The sequence below is a fragment of the Furipterus horrens genome, unplaced genomic scaffold, assembly GCF_987537825.1.
Source record: "Furipterus horrens unplaced genomic scaffold, mFurHor1.1.pri manual_scaffold_3, whole genome shotgun sequence".
Lineage (NCBI taxonomy): Eukaryota > Metazoa > Chordata > Mammalia > Chiroptera > Furipteridae > Furipterus > Furipterus horrens.
The window spans coordinates 23,419,667-23,436,726 of NW_028327173.1; the positions used below are offsets into that span (position 1 = coordinate 23,419,667).

At 40.0% G+C, this 17,060-nt stretch overlaps 1 protein-coding gene across 2 annotated transcripts in view; it reads left to right on the top strand.

Annotated features, from left to right (window-relative positions):
- AGO4 (argonaute RISC component 4) overlaps positions 1 to 6,215 on the top strand; it is a 31,953-nt gene extending 25,738 nt beyond the window's left edge. For both annotated transcript variants that reach the window (XM_090269098.1, XM_090269099.1), the window contains 2 exons: positions 112 to 311; positions 2,350 to 6,215. In XM_090269098.1, coding sequence (XP_090125224.1) covers positions 112 to 311; positions 2,350 to 2,458 — 309 coding nt within the window. In that variant the 3' untranslated portion in view covers positions 2,459 to 6,215. The remainder of the gene's footprint in view (positions 1 to 111; positions 312 to 2,349) is intronic.
- The last annotated feature ends 10,845 nt before the right edge of the window (positions 6,216 to 17,060 follow it).

The window sequence follows — 17,060 nt, forward strand, 5'->3', positions numbered from 1 at the left end:
GGTAAGTGTGCTAAGCAGGAATACTTCTGAGTTTAAGGTGTAGATTTCAGTTCTTCTCTCAAGCAGTCAACTCATGTCAGAAATTTCTTAATCATAAAACTCTCTCTCCAGGGAACCAGCCGTCCTTCACATTACCAGGTCCTGTGGGATGACAACTGCTTCACCGCAGATGAGCTCCAGCTACTGACTTACCAGCTATGTCACACCTATGTGCGGTGTACGCGCTCAGTCTCTATTCCAGCACCTGCATATTATGCCCGGCTTGTAGCATTCAGAGCAAGGTATCATCTGGTGGATAAAGATCATGACAGGCAAGTTACTCAGGCACAAGGAAATCTCTTTCTATGTTAGTGGGATATTTAAAAAAAAAAAAAAAAATCTGCTACAGAAAACTTTTTGGAGGAGTTACTCTTCCTTTTAAGGTTTAAATTGCAAGCAGTGACTAAAATTGCATGTGCCTTTGACAGCTTATAAGGTGACTTTTGATCTGAGAAGTGCTCAGGGCTGTTTATACTTACTTGTGTGGTGTATCTAAAGTCTGCTGAAGGAAAGGAGTCTAATTTGGAGTTGCCTGTGGTTGTCCCATAGAGCCAAATACATTTTAGTTCTGCTCAGGTCCTGAGCAGCCTCAGAAGGTGGCCAGCACAGTATCCTGACTCTAGTCAGAGGAGTCACAGGCCTGTGGATTCCAGTTCATACAAGGGAAAATCTCGACCTGTTCTTTTTGCTTTCCGTGCAGTCTGGAAGAACGCGCTAGAGTGAACTGGGGTGTGTGTGTGTGTGGCAGACGAGCTGTGCCATACCATTCTCACCCCCAATTAGGGATCTCAAGAGAATCAGACTGACCTACTATTAAAGAGCTAAACAAGCTCTCTGAAGTAATTTTATTTTCCAAATGACCATCTGTGAAGTATAGCAGTTTCTGGGCTCTTCCCCAAGTCTGAATTCAGCTGCTAAATAGTAGACATTCCACTGCAAATCTATTTCTGTAAGGGTTGAAAATACGCTATTATGGAAAATGCTCAGCTGTGACTTTGTACCTTCCATTCTGTAGTATACATTCATTCATTCAACACATTTATTAGAGATTGATTTTGTGCCCAGCACTGTCCTAAGTGCTAAAAATAGTAAGATGGGGAAGACATGTTTCCTGGGATTTTGTTTCAGTATGGGAGATAACACAGGTAAAATAGAACTGACAATTAACTCAAAGCAGTATAGGTGAGTGTGCAAAGGGACATCAGAGGAAAGGCTTTTTGAGAAGATTTCATAGCTGGAAGGGTAGGATTTGGCTCTACAAAGAAAAGAAAAGGATTTTCCAGGCTGAGGGAACAATGGACACAAAGAAGAGAAAGCAAGTGATATGTTTGGACAATAGCAAGTTTTCTTTGGCTGGAACATATGAAAGGGGACCAGCAGGCATGAAGCTAGAAAAGTATGTTAGAGCAAGATCATCTTTGTTAAATGTAAAAAGCTATTCCTGGGATAAAACAGAGAGTTCTTAACAGTTAATTGGGTGTGAGTGGGTGAGAGAAGTCAGAAGAGGGATTGTGAGTTACAGTTTACCAAGCCCTTTAGAGCACATGGTACCCTTAAGAAGTTTGTTCAGAAGTTATTGTTATCCTAAAAGACCAAAGTTCAGAGGAGTTATTACTTGTCCAAGGTCATATAGCTATTGAGGGGAAGACAAGAACAAACTCGTCCCATGACAACCTTTGCTGAGTGTCTACTATGCTCCAGCGCCATGCTAGGCACATAAATCCATTCATTCATTCAACAATGGTTGTTGAGGCTACACTATGTGCCAGACAATAGAGGTTTTTATGGTGAATGAGATACACAAAGTTGCTGCTTTCTTGGAGTTTATGTCCCAGTGGGGAAATAAATAATTACCCAATTAATAATTTAACTTTAATTGTGTTTTTTTCAAGTGAAAAAAAGGTAGAGTGTTCTGTGGAAGTATGTTCCAGGTGGCTCTGGCCTGTACTTTGGAGTTAGGGAAGATTTGGGGGCGGGGGAGATGACATTTGACTCAAGCCTAAAGGCAAGCAGGTATTAACCAGACATAATGGCCAAGAGAAGTCCTTATGGAGGGACCATTAAGGACTTGGGTCTTTGCAGACATTATTTGATTATTACAACAAATAAGTTGTATTACAATTTTCAGTTAAACAAACTGATATATAGGGAGACATTACAAATATTTAAGGAACCAGCCTGAGCCTAAGGTCTTGAATCCAGTACTATTCATGCTATTTGAAACATGTGAAGTTTGACATGGTCTTTTGTTATATCTGTTTTTTTGTTTGTTTGTTTGTTTGTTTTTGTTTTGCTTTGTTCTCTTTACAGTGCAGAAGGCAGTCATGTGTCAGGACAGAGCAACGGCCGAGATCCTCAGGCCTTGGCTAAAGCTGTGCAGATCCACCATGATACCCAGCACACAATGTATTTTGCCTGAGAGTTTCAGAAGAGCTCAACCCATTTGGCACCCCACGCAGCCTCAAAATGTTTCAAATGCCTACCGCCTCTAGAGAGAGCCAAGTGGACTTCAGTTTGTCTTCTACCAGCAGCTTGGAATAGTTGCACTGAATAAATACTTTGCAGCACTGTCTGATGCATCAACAAAATTGAGCCATTTTTTTAAAGTAATAGATATTCATAGATTGTCTTTTCTGATGCACTGGACTGAATTTTTACCTCAACATGCAAAGGCTCATTGGCCTGAACTTTCTAAAGGACTTTACAAGAAAGGTTTCTATGGAATATTTTGCTAGCTGTGGTGTTCACTGCATCCCTCTAGTCTTATAAGAAAAGATTATTCCTTTTTTTCTGTATTCATTGAGCGGGATGTATGCATCAGTGGAAGAGAAAAACCAAACAATCTACTTCAGTTTAGTGTAACTATTTAATTGTGTGGGTCCATAGACTTTTTAATGGAGATTTCTGACTTTGCCACTGTAAATGCCTTTAATGAGCATTAATTTTTTGAAAGTTTTACTAGTTTTACTACTTTATCTTATTGATCTCTACAGTCTTGTGCTGGTGAAAGTACAGGCTGCCAGGCAATTGCACTATATTTGGCTCCAGATTCAAATAGGCAGTTCTCTTATTTGGTGGACTCTTGTGAATGTGTAACACAGATGTAATGCATGTCATCGTGATAAATAACACTGCCATGATAAAAAGTACTCATGTTTTCCCCCTCTCTGAAAAAAATTAGCTTTTAGGACTTTTCAGAGTTTTCAAAAGTGCCCATTTTATGCTGCTGTGTGGTTTGTCAGATCTAAATGATTTTTAAACTTTTCTCATAGAAAGTTAACTTTGGCAATAAGCATTTTTTAAGGTCCCTTCACTCCGTTTCCCCCAACCCCAACAATGAGTTTTCTAGATAAAATTTTGGTATGATTTTATCAGCTATTTCTTATAAATCATAATCTGGCAATTCCTGAAATCAGTCAGAAAAGATATATATTTCCATGCCTTTTTGAAGAATTATTTTGTATCTGTTTTATAGTCATAGTCGGTGTCCTGTCACTTTGTTTTAAAATAAGCTAGAACCAGGATGCTTCCTTACAGGATAGGCTTTGCCAATCCTTAAGGTACATTGAGTGATGCTGCAACTTGCAAAAAATGTACCAGCATTTAAAACTTTTTCCTGGGAATCAAGGTTACTTATACAATTACTTACTCACAGTGCTTCTCTTTCAACCTGAAATGTACTTGGTGAGGTTTCCTTCCTTTTAGTAAAGTAAAACTTCATAGAAAGGTTGATTTTTTTCCTTAACAGATTCTGGATTCCATTCATGGGGAGACAGGATTCATTTCTTGTCCAAACAAGGGGAGTTGATATAAAGCAAGCATCAGTTACAAGGTAGGGAAAAACTATTTTATATTTAGTGTAGATAATACTTTGTGAATGGACAACAGTTACATAGAGTCTTGCTGGTTCCAGCCAGGGTTGCCCAGATTTCACTGACCTGTAATTCTGTATCCTGGAACCTCAGGAGTGAGAGCTGGAAAAGGGGGTAAAAGGCCCAGAGCCACACTCCACGTGGATGAGGAAGGTGCTGGGAGAAGAGGTAATAGACACGATGTGGTAAACCGAATTTGCCACCTGTCTGGAGACACTGGATCTGATGGTGAAGGATGTTTGCTTGAACTCATTAGCAGGTCCAAATCTTTGAAAATAGCCTTCTCACAATCCCAGCAATATAAAGCCCTGTTTTTCTTCAGTCTTTTAAACCAGCTTGTAAATACATTGAAGTTTACATTTCTGTATGCTGTTGATCAGCAGCACCACCCGTGTTTGCTGGGACTGGTCTCTGAGAGTTTTAGTATAATGTATATTGAGTTCTGTAGCTCATTAAGATGGGTGCAGACATCCTTATGCTCTGCATATAGTGATGAAAGCAAGCAAGCTCTGTAGTTGAGGCACAACATAGTGAAGAGATGGCAGATGTTAATTTCTTAAGATTTTCCTTTTTTTCAAATACCTCACTTGGATACTACAAATCAGGAGATGTTGGTGAGGGGTTGGCTACTGCTTTTATTCGCACCTGTTCAGGGAGAGCACAGAAAATACTCTTCAGCATGGCCACCCTGGACCCAAGAAGAGGAAGAACAAGCTTTTTTAGGAGGAGGACTCACTGGAGTCCGGGATGTGAAGAACTCTTGAAGGCAGGCTAGCTGGCTGGCTGGCTGGCTGGCTGGCTGGCTGGCCAGCGGGCACCACACCTGCACTTGAGTGCCTCGGGCTTGTTTGTTAATAACGCACAGAAGAAGTGGCACTTCTCACCATCTCCAGGCAGGAATGGAGCAGGGAGCAAGACGGAGTACCTGGGAAGCCCTGATTCACTTGCCTGCAGTTGGGCTGTACGCTCGACCTTGAACTCTACAGTTTGTATGACCTCAGTCACTCCTAGTACACTGGGGCAAATAAGTGTGGTGGTGGAGGAAAAGCCGGGAGGCCTATTTTTATAGGAAAACAGTACCTTTAAGGGTGCAACACTGTCATTCTGGACAAAAGGAAAGAAATATGGAAGAACTAGGATTATTGGAAAAGAAACTTGCTGAGGGGTGAATCTTTAAGAAGTAATCACTGCAGAATCAGAGTTGCAGCAATACTATTGCAAGCAAATCTGAATGCATACTTTTAATTGGGCTTGACAATTTTGAATTTGTAACCCTCTGGACTGACTGAATTGTTATGCATGTGTCAATCAATGGGAGGTGTGCATTCTCTAGAAGTAGGTTTAGGATGCTTGGTTTTTTTAAATGCAGCCTGTTTAGGCACTGTCCTGTAGTGTGAAAGATTTAAATGTAGCAATGCTAAAGAGTAACAATTTAGGGACAAGGTACGGGGGACATTAAGAGAGTGGTTAAGATCCAAATGTTGAACCGGTTACATTTTTGTTGTTAGCTGTTGAAACCTGAGCAATTTATAAAGAGAATTAGCTGGCTTAATACAGCTAGTTGAGGCAGGCAGAACATATCCATTCTTACTGTAAATTCTATTTGCTGCTTCCAAAGGTGATGATTTACAAGCAGACATATTCTGTACGGTCTGTATTTTAGAATCTGGTGCCCAGCCTATTATCAGAGCTTAGCTCCCTGGCTCAACTACCTACCCGTCTCGTGGGAAACAGTAATTCACTGTTTGACAAGGCTCACCCTCTCCACCCTGCCCTAGCGCCCCTCTGTGGATGTGCTGTAAGATTTTCTTGCTCAATAGCAAGGTGGTAACTCTGCTTTCATTTTAAGAAAGTGGAGGCTGAGGGCATTGTATCAATACGGCTTTGACTCCAAGGATTTTTCCTTGTAAAATTAAGGGGAAGATCTTGTTATTGATTAATCATTTTCTTATCCCTTGCTATTGACACAGTCATGCTCTTTCTATGTCTAGTGACTGAAAATGTTTGCATTTGTTCATTTGACTAATGGTGTAATTTTTGTTTCTATATTGTTAGACCTGTAATGTTCTAAAATGTATTTTATTAAATTTGGACTGGATGTAAATCTCTAGCAATACGAGATACTTTCTAAACTAAGGGAGGGTGGTATCCCCATGTTGAGATAAGATGATGGTTGTTTAAATTTTGCAGGGTTTTTTTTTTGTTGTTGTTGTTCTTTTTTTTTTTTTTTTTTTTTTGGCCTGCAGGGATATTTTGTGTTCATGTGTCCAAAAAAAATAAATTGGCATTCATGTGCCAAAGGTTGTTTTTCTTGTCAATTGTCTAATAAATATGGAGTATACTGTTATGGCAGTACACATGGTTGCTTTTTAAAAACAATTTCCTCAATTTAAGAAATTTGACAAAGAGTAAGTGGGAAAACTTTGTGTTTTTAAGTCCTGGGTTTCCTTCTTTTTAGAAATTGTATTTGGGAATCTTAGAAGAGCTTGCAACATTTCATATATAAAAACTTTTACAAGATTCATCAGGGTTCTGAATACAGCTCTTAATGGAAAGATCAACTTAAGTGATATTTTGAGAAACATCTGCAGTCTCCAGAGGGCAGTATGGCCACATAACTTTATAAGACTGATTTTAGAGGCGGAGCTGACCGAATTCACCCACCCTGGGGCTATCCAATCTCATGTCATTTTTAAAAACAATTCTCACCAGCAAAGTCCTTTTGTTAAGTTATGGCAGGGATAACACAGAGATTTGCCCACTATGATCTTTATCATCTGGGAATTTATAGTTTACTAGAGGGGCAAATCCTGTGTACACTAAATTTACTACACATAATCATTTATTCCATCAGCACAGTATCCCCCCTTTCCATATTTATCCATTATCAAACATTTATCATGAACCCAATATATGCCAAGTTCTGCCTAGGTGCTAGGAACACAGATGAGTAAAAATTCTTCAAATAATTCATTCTAATATGGCATGGGTTGGGGAGGAATCAGCAACACTAACATTTTCTGAGTGCCTAGTATACACCAGTCACTTTATATTGACATCTTTAATCCCAGCAACACTCTTTTGAGGTTGATAGTCATGTATCCATTTTAAAGATGAGTCAGCTTCAAAGAGGTTAAATCACACACAGTTATAGAGTGGTAAAGGTAGACCTTGAATCCAGACCTGTCTAACTTCATTACACCTGCCACTGAGCACAAAATTACAGGAAATTAAAAAGGGAAACAACAACTTTCATCATGGGGAGTCAGAAAGACTACAGTGGTGGTGAATTTTAGGATAGATCATGAAGCAAGAGTTGCCTGAAGGATAAAGGGATAGTAGACACAATGTTCCCTTGCAGTAGGTGATAGTAGCTATAATTTTTGTCTATCTAAATGTTTTCCCTTACTCCTTCCTTCAGTGATAGAATTTCTTTCTTATGGGAACACCATTATTTTATGTGTTTCAGATGAGTCCATCTGGCCTTTCTCCTACTTCATTTTCCTGCCATCTGTGTCATGTTCATGTCCATCCTTGAATCAGTCACTGGTGATGTGTTATACTAGCCAAAATGGCTCATGTGCCTTCTCCTGGTGTGTGTGAGGGGGTGACCAGCAAGTAGGGAAGTCAGACTGATGAGCACCATTACAAGGCATGTGCCTCCTCCTTTTTTCTTTATCTCTTGACTCTGTTTTCTTCAATGTTGAGTTCATTCTCCAGAAGCTAGTGGCACATCTTTAAGGAGAAGAGGGACAAAATCAGACAGAAAAACTAACAACTGTATTACAAATTGTTTGTACAAGTTTAACAAACATTTCTGGAGCCCTATTTTGTGCTAGGAAATGTGAAGATGAAACACTCAAGTTCTGGCCATTGAAAGATTTACTTGTAAACTCAGTGGCAACACATATAATAAGGTAGCTTTTGAGTGTATATATTCACATGTATACATGAATGTACACTGGCCCTGACTGGAGTGGTTCAGTGGGTTGGGCATCGTTCAACAAACTGAAAGGTAGCAGGTTTGATTCCCAGTTGCAGTGCAAACAAGAGGCAACCTATTGGTGTTCCTCTCTCACATCGATGTTTCTCTTCTTCTTGTTCTCCCTCTCTCCCCTCCCTCTAAAAATAATTAATTAATTTTAATAAAGAATGTATACACGGAAATATGTGACCACTTAGGTTCCTACCCTAGCTTAGGTGATCAGAAAAGGCTACTTAGAGGAAGTGATGACTCATAAAGAATAAACAAGAGTTTTATAGATTAGAAAGAAGGTATTCCGTGTTTTCTCATCATGGGCAAAGGCACAGAAAGAAATGAAAACCCCCAAACATGACTTGTTTGGGTGAATTACAAGTAATTCCAGTTATCTTAAATTTTAAGGGATGAGAGTGGCAGTAAAGGTACTAAGGTTGGACTACAGAGGCAAACACCAGCTCCTGACAGGAAAGGACTTGAATGGCATTCCAAGCAGTTTAGTGTTTATCCCGCAGGTACAGGGGAATAGCAGAGTCTGATCTGTGTTAGTAGTGCTGGTACTAGTGTGACGGGTAGGTTGAAGCTGATGTTCAGCTGAAGGGAAAAGAGAGTTTTATTACAATAGTCCAAGCAAAAGACAATGAGACTTGAACTTCAGTAGTGATAGTGCAGTTGGAGAGAAGGAACAAGCATAAGAGATATTCAGAAAGCAGAAAAAGCAGAACTTGGTGAAAGTGGATATGGAGAGTGATGGGAATGAGGTAGACTTATTAGGAGGGCTCTCAGGTTTCTGAGTTGGGTAGCTGGGTAAATAATAGTGCCACCGAGCCAATGAACACAGAAGAAGAAGCAGATTCATGATTTGTGGAAAGGAGGAAGGTGACAAACGATTTGACAGTGGTGCATGTGGACCGTAGAGAGATTGGAAGCCATCAATATATAGCTAGTGATTAAAACCATTCCAATATGTAGTCAGCTATTGTGAATAATGGTGCTATGAACACAAATGTGAAAGTATCTCTGAGACCCTGCTTTCCATTCTTTTGGCTATAAAAGAAGTGGAATTGCTGGATCATATGATAATTCTGTGTTTAATTTTTTGAGGAACCACTATAATGTTTTCCATAGTGGTTGCACTATTTTACATTCCCAGCAATAAGTGGGATTCCAGTTTCTCAATATCCTCACTGGGGACACTTGCTGATTTCTGTTTTTGAATAATAGCCATCCTGATGAGTATGAAGTGGTATCTTATTGTGATTTTAGCTTGCATTTTACTAATGATTAGTTATGTTGACCCTCTTTGGTCATTTGTAGATCTTCTTTGGAGAAATACCTATTCTAGTCCTTTGCCCATTTTTGAAATGGTTCCTTTAATTTTTAAAGAACAATTTTGACAGTTAATGTAATTTGCTGTTTCTGTTGGTTTTTTGTTTGTTTTTTAAAGATTTTATCTATTTATTTTTAGAGAGAGGGGAAGGGAAGGAAAAAGAAAGGGAGAGAAACACCAATGTGTGTTTGCCTTTCACATATCCCCAACTGGGGACCTGGCCCACAACCCTGGTATGTGCCCTGACTGGAAATCGAACTGGCAACCCTTTGGTTCACAGGCCGGCACTCAGTCCTCTGAGCCACACTAGCCAGGGCTGTTTTTTATTTATTTTTCTTTCAGCTGTGAAGATGTTAATCTGTTGTCTTTTAGCTTCCACTGTTGGGAATTCAGCTATCAATTCCTTTGAAGAAGTGATGGTTAATTTTATGTCAACTTGATTGAATAGATCACTGATAAAACATTATTTCTGGATGTGTCTTGAAGGTGTTTCTGGAAGAGATTAGCATTTGAGTCAGTAAACTGAGTAAAGAGATCTACCCTCACCAATGTGGGCAGGCATCATCCAATCCATGGAAGGTCCAGATAGAACAATAAGGCAATTGAAGGGCAAATTTTCTCTCTTCTTGAGCTGGGACATCCTTCAGACATCAGAGCTACTGATTTTCAGAACTTCAGATTCCAGGATTTAACATTAGCAGCCTCCTGGTTCTTAGGACTTTGGATTCAGACTCGTTCTCTTGCTTACTGATGGCATATTGAATGACTTTTTGGCTTCCATAAGTGCATGAGCCCAATCCTATAATAAATCTCCTCCTAGCTCTCCCTCTCTGTATATCCCATTGGTTCTGTTTCTCTGGCAAACCCTTCACTAACCCTTTTTCTTTTGCCTGATTTTAGTATCTTCTCTGTTTTTCAACACTTTTGCTGTAATAAGCCTAGGTATCTTTGTATTTATCCTGCTTAGGCCTGAAACCAGAAAAGTCAGTGTTCATGCTGCCTGTCACTACAAGAATCAATAACTAAAGATAAGGATTGGATTTTTCTTTTTTTAAGATTTTATTTATTTATTTTTAGAGAGATGGAAAGGGAGGAAGAAAGAGAGGGAGAGGAATATCAATGTGTGAGAGATACATTGACCAGCTGCCTCTCACACACTCCTAACTGGGGACCTGGCCCGCAACTCAGGCATGTGCTCTGACCAGGAATTGAACCAGTGACCTTCTGGTTTGCATGCCAGTGTTCAAAGAACTAGGCCAGATTGGATCTTTATAGGAGCTTTATTCAGATGCTGACAATCTGAGAAGACAGGGTGTTATGTACCCTAAAAACCATTTTAACATCTTATCTCAAGCCAACCTTTTTATAAGAAGAAAAGGGTAGGCAAATGGTTTGGAAAAGGTTAATTAGAAAAGAGTTGCAGTCCAGCTGCAGTTTTCCTAGTATTTCTTTTATCTACTGATCAACATTTCTTTATCTGCGTCATAGACGTTCCCTCCCTGGAATACAATGGCTCAGATAGCATTGCTTGCAGACCCCTGGGGCACAAAGATTGAATTGCACGTCAGCCTCCTGGAGTCCTATAGGTCATGTATTCCAGTTCCTGGAACAACAGCTTTTCACATGCATTAACCACTTACGCCTCTCAACCGTAATCAGGATTTTGTCTTATTTATCTTTGTAAAACCAGCACATAATGTCTGGCAGGAAGTAGGTGCTCTTTATTGTGTGTTAAACAAATGAAATCTATAGGCTCCCACATATATTTAAGGAAGCAATGCTTGAATTCCCCTCCACCCTGCACTTTGTTCTTCCAGTGATCCTGTTCTAAATTCTAGTCTCTTTGATCTCTTTCCTTGACCCTGTTACTGACCCCTGAACTTCGTTGGCATTTGGACATGGTTTTTCTCATGTTTAAGCCTGCTTTCTCCACATGCCTTTACTTGGCTGCCCTCAGAGTCTCAGTGTCTCATGTAACATTAATCCCCTATCCCCAATCCAGTGTTCATGGGTGAGGGGGCCAAGTCAGACATTAGAAATAATGAAAAAGAGTTTAAGGGGACTAAACTGTATGGAAAAAAAAACACATTAAAGTTTAGATTAAAAAAAAAAATACCAAACACAATGGCAATTTATATTACATATAACTTTTCAATGTATACACATTTTATATTGTTATAACCTTAATATTTTCTGTTATTTCATTAACTATTAACTTCAGTCTTTTTTAAGACTGAAGTCATGCCATTTTGCCATCATCATAATTCATTTGGCAAGCATTTAATGAATACCTACTGCCTACCTGACATTGTGTTAGGCACCAGGGCTACAAAGGTAAATTATGGGTTTTGTTTGTTTGTTTTAGTTTTTTATTGTTTTGTGTTGTGTTTGGATTCCTATTTTATACCAATGATCAATATTTTCCCCTTTACCTATTGATTTAAGTGGTCTTACAGTATGTTTTGATATTTCTCTTTTTAAATTGATTTTATTATTTTATTTAAAAAATTTTTTTTAAATTTATTTTTAGAGAGAGGGGATTGGAGGGAGAGAGAGGGGGAGAGAAATATCAACATGTGGCTGCCTCCCGTGCTCCCCCAACTAGGGACCCAGCCCACAACCAAGGCATGTGCCCTGACCAGGAATCGAACCAGCAACCAACCCATTGGCTCGCAGGCCAGCACTCAATCCACTGAGCCACACCAGCAAGGTCTTACATTGATTTTAGAAAAGAGAGAGGAAGGGAGGAAGAGAGGTAGAAAGAGAGACAGACAGAGACAGACAGACAGAGGGAGAGACAGAGAAACATCAATTTGTTGTTCCACTTATATATGCATTCATTGGGTGAGTCTTGTATGTGCCCTGACTGGGGATCAAACACTTAGCCTTGGTAGATGCGGACAACACTCTAACCAACTCAGCTACCTGGCCAGGGTAATATGTTCTGATATTTGGTAAGGCAAAAAAGTATTTTTTTTTTCATGCTTTTGACACCTTTACATGTTTAAAGAGAGGAGAAGGGGGATGGGGAAAGCTATATTGACAAAGGAGAACAGCTAAGTGTTGCCACATGCACCACAGGAAGTGCAAGCAGGGACACATGAGAAGGAATGTCAGGAAATTGTCATGAAGGCAGGAAGCCTTGAGCTGAGTTTTGAAATATGAGTAGGTTTCACCAGTCAGATGAAGATGTTGAGGTTTTAGGGGGTTAATAAATCATACCCTCTTGGGGCATGCAGCCAAGATGGAGGTGTAGGTGGACACACTTCACATCCTTGCACAACCATTAAGGATTACGACTACCTCAAAACAAAGAAAACAACCAGAACTGCCAGAAATTGAACTGTATGGAAGTCCAACAACCGAAGATTTAAAGGGGACATGTTCATCCAGACAGGTAGGAAGGGTGGACCCAGGGAGCTGGCGCAGAGAGGACATGTGTAATGGCAGCGGCAGGGCAGTGTGGATGATGGTGGTAAAGCAGTGGCTGCAGCAAACCAGCTGAACTAGCTGTCCCACATTATAAAAGCCAGGAGGGACACCTTGGGAGTGATCCCAGCCTCAGACTAGACCACACATCTCACAGTTCCAGCACCGAAAAAATAAAGCCTCATCGCTTCTAGCTGTAGAAACCAAGGGGTTGGGGCAGCCGAAGAAACTGTCTATCTCTCAGGAGAGTCTGTTAAGATAGTCAACATGGTCCTAATGTAAGAGAGTGGACAGAAGCTGCAGAATTTGGGGGGTGGGACTCAGTGGAGCACAGCCATTTTCTTGAGAGATGCCTCTGCATATCTATGGCTGGTAGCTAGTTTCTTAGTTATGCAAATGGTTATGGCTGCTCCACAGCGCCACGGAGGGACTTTGACCATAGAATGGTGATGAAAAAGCTTATGGGGCCTGTGCGAAATGCTGTGAGTGGCCAGGACCGGTCACCACACTGTGTCACAGGCCATGGTCAGAGTTTAAAAATAAGGCAGCAGCCAGTTGGGGAGAGCCATGCGGTTTTGAAAGGATGTAGAGGGACTGCCATGAGGTCTGGGGTGTAGGGAGAGAGCAATGATGTAGCAGCTAGGCAGCTTTGTAGTGAAGCTGGTCATGGTGAGAAGGAAGAAGCAACTACACAGTTTGGAGTCAGGATTCAGCCATGTGGTCTGAGCTAGTAAGAAAGCAGGTATACTACTGTTTTGATCGTTCCTGCTCCAGCTGACTCTGAAGCCACTAAGGACACCACCTTGCAGACCCAGACTCTATCTGGACTGTTGGAACTCGGGACATGCGGAGAGGACACTCTCTTAGGACTTGAGCCTTTCCTGGATTTTACCATAATCCAGTGTAACACAGCACATGCTTTTCTGGACTATTATACAGAGGCTGATGATATCATATCCAAATCCTGAAGGAGAGGGCTGACAGATAAGGAATGGGGAACTACTGGGTCTGTTTTTGGTTTATAGCCTTTTGGGGAGCAAGGGAAGTGCTGGGTCTTGTAGGAGAACAGGACTCTGAGCAGAAATGCTCTCAGCATCCCCTCTCCCAGGTGGGAATACTGTAAATAAAGATCTGTTTTTCTCAACACTAACTGTTGGATCTTACACCAAGACACCATGAGAACAAGCCCCTCTTTGCTTGGTAACACTAGAACATATGCAAACCCACCCATTCTGGGAATCATCACCAGGACAACAGCTAAAGGGGGCCCAATCACATATAAGAAGCAGGTAAAGTGATTGGATTGGGAACAGGGTGAGCGCTTAGCAAGTGGCATTGTTCCCTCTTTTACCCATCCCCCATATACAGCCCCACAAAGCGATGAACCTGGTCTCTCAGCACGGATGAATACCTAAGGCTCTGCCCCTTACAACATAACAGGTGTGGCAGCTCTACTTTAAATATGCAGAGGCAAACACAGGAGGCTGTTAAGTTGAGACAGGGAAGTGTGGCCCAATTGAAAGAACAGATCAAATCTCCAGAAAAAGAACTAAGTGAAAAAGAGAGAGCCAACCTGTCAGTTGTAGAGTTCAAAACACTGGTAATAAGGATGCTCAGAGAAGTGATTGAGTACAGCCACAAAATAAAGGAGGAAGTGAAGGTTATACAAAGTGCAATAACAATATACAGGGGATCAATAGTGATGGGAGTGATGGGAAAGAAGCTGGGATTCAAATCAATGATTCGGAACATAAATAAGAAATAAACATTCAACCAGAACAAAATGAAGAAACAAGAATTCAAGAAAATGAGGAGATTTTAAGAAGACTCTGGGACACCTCCAAAAGTGCCAACATCTGAATCATAGGGATGCCAGAAGGAGAAGAAGAGCAAGAAATTGAAAACTTATCCCTAATTTGACTAAGGAAATAGACATACAAGTCCAGGAAGCACAGAGAGTCCCAAACAAGTTGGACCCAAAGAGAACCACACCAAAACACATCAGAATTAAAATGCCAAAGGTTCAAGATAAAGAGAGAATCTTAAAGGAAGCGAGAGAAAAGAAGAGTTACCTACAAAGGGGTTCCCATAGACTATCAGCTGATTTCTCAAAAGAAACTGCAGGCAAGAAGGGACTGGCAAGAAGTATTCAAAGTGATGAAAAGCAAGGACCTACAACAAAGATTACTCTATCCAGCAAAGCTGTCATTCAGAATGGAAGGGCAGATAAAGTGCTTCCCAGACAAGATAAAGCTAAATAAAGGAGTTCATCATCACCAAGCCATTATTATATGAAATGTTAAAGGGACTTATTTAAGAAAAAGAAGAAGATCAAAACTATGAACATTAAAATGACAACAAACTCACAACTACCAACAACTGAATATAAAGAACAAAAACAAACTAAGCAAACAACTAGAACAGGAACAGAATCATAGATATGGAGATCATTTAGAGGGTTACCAGTGGAAAGGGAGAAGGGGGAGGATGGGGGAAGAGGTATAGGGATTAAGAAGCATAATTGGTAGGTACAAAAATAGACAGGGGGTTGTTAAAAATAGCATAGGAAAGGTTAAACCAAAAAACTTACATGCATGACCCATGGGCATGAACTAAGGGTGGGATTGCTGGAGGAAGTGGGATACTGGGCAGAGGGGAGCAAAGGGAAAAAATTGGGACAACTGTAACAGCATAATCAATAAAATATACTTAAAAAAACATAGTTGGAGAACTTATACTACCTGTAGAGGACAGATTCTAAGATGGCACCATTATTCCCACTTCCTGGTGTTCAGGCCTTTGTATAATCCCCTCCCCTTGTGTGGACAGGACCAGTGACTTTTTTCTAACTAATAAAATATGCAAAAGGTGATGGGATGTGATTTTGTGATTACATTAAGTTATATAAGACTGTCTTGCCAGCAGACTCACTCTAAAGTAATTTCTGTATGTCTCTCTCACTTTCTCACTCTCCTTTATGGTCGTGTTGGGGATGCCCAGGTAGGAGGCAAGGAATTGTAAGGGGTCCATAGTATAAGAGCTGAGAGCAGCAAACAAAAAGCAGAAGCCAACAAAAACAAAAACTCTTGGTTATACAGCTTCAGTGAAGTGAATGTTGCTAACAAACACACCAACTGGAGCACTGACTGGTGTGGCTCAGTTGGTTGGGCATGTAGGAGAGGTCCCTGGTTGGAGCACAACCAATCAATGTTTCTCTCTCACATAGCTGCATCGTTGTTTTTCTCCCTCCCTATCCCTCTCTCTCTCAAATCAATAAGCATGTTTTTGGGTGACAATAAAAAATAATTGTGTGTTATGGGCATAAAGATAGAGACAGACAGATATATGGAACAAAATAGAGTCCAGAAATAGACCCATACAAATATGGCTAACTGATTTTCAAAACAAGTGCCAAGGCAATTTGGGGAAGGGGGGCAATCTTTTCAACAACTGGATAGCCTTGTGTAAAAAATAAAATAAAATAACCTTCTCACCATATACAAAAAATAGCTCAAAATGAATCATAGACATAAATGTACAAGCAAAAACTATAAAACTTCTAGAAGAAAACATGGAAGAAAATCTTAGTAACCTTGAGTTTGGTAAATCTTTAAAAAATATAACACAAAAAGCATTTACAATAAAAGAAAAAATTAATAAACAGGACTTCATGAAAATCCTTTTTTTTTTCTCTCTCTCTCTTCAAAAGATACTGCTATGAAAATGAAGAGGCTAGCCATACCTGAAAGAAAATAATTGCAAAACATATATCTGATAAAGGACTAGTATCCAGAATATATGAAGAATTCTTACAATTTAATAAGACAATTTAAAAGTGGTTAAACATTTGAACAAACACTTCACCTAAGAAAATACACAAATGCCAGAGAAGCACTTGAAAAGATGTCAAACAGCCCTGACTGGATCAGATGGTTGGGTTGTATCCCACAAACTGAAAGGTGCCAGTTCAATTCCCAGTCAGGGCACATGCCTGGGTTATGGTTTTGGTTCCTGGTCCCCTCTCTCTAAAAGTAAGTAAATTAAATATTTTTTAAAAGGTTTAAAAAGAGAGAAAGAGAAAGAAAGAGAGAGAGAGAGAAAGAAAGAGAGAGAAAGGAATAGAGAAAGAAAGAAAGAAAGAAAGAAAGAAAGAAAGAAAGAAAGAAAGAAAGAAAGAAAGAAAGAAAAAAAGAAAGAAAGAAAGAAAAGAAAAGAAAGAGAAAAATAAAAAGAAAGAAAGAAAGAGAAAAAAGATGCTGAACATAATTTGTCATTTGGAAAGTGTAAATTGAAACCACAATGAGATACCATCACACCCCCACTAGAAGACTGAAAAACTGAGCATACGAAGTGTTTGGGAAGATGTGAAGCAACTGTAATTCTCATACACTTCTGTGAGAATGTAAGCTTA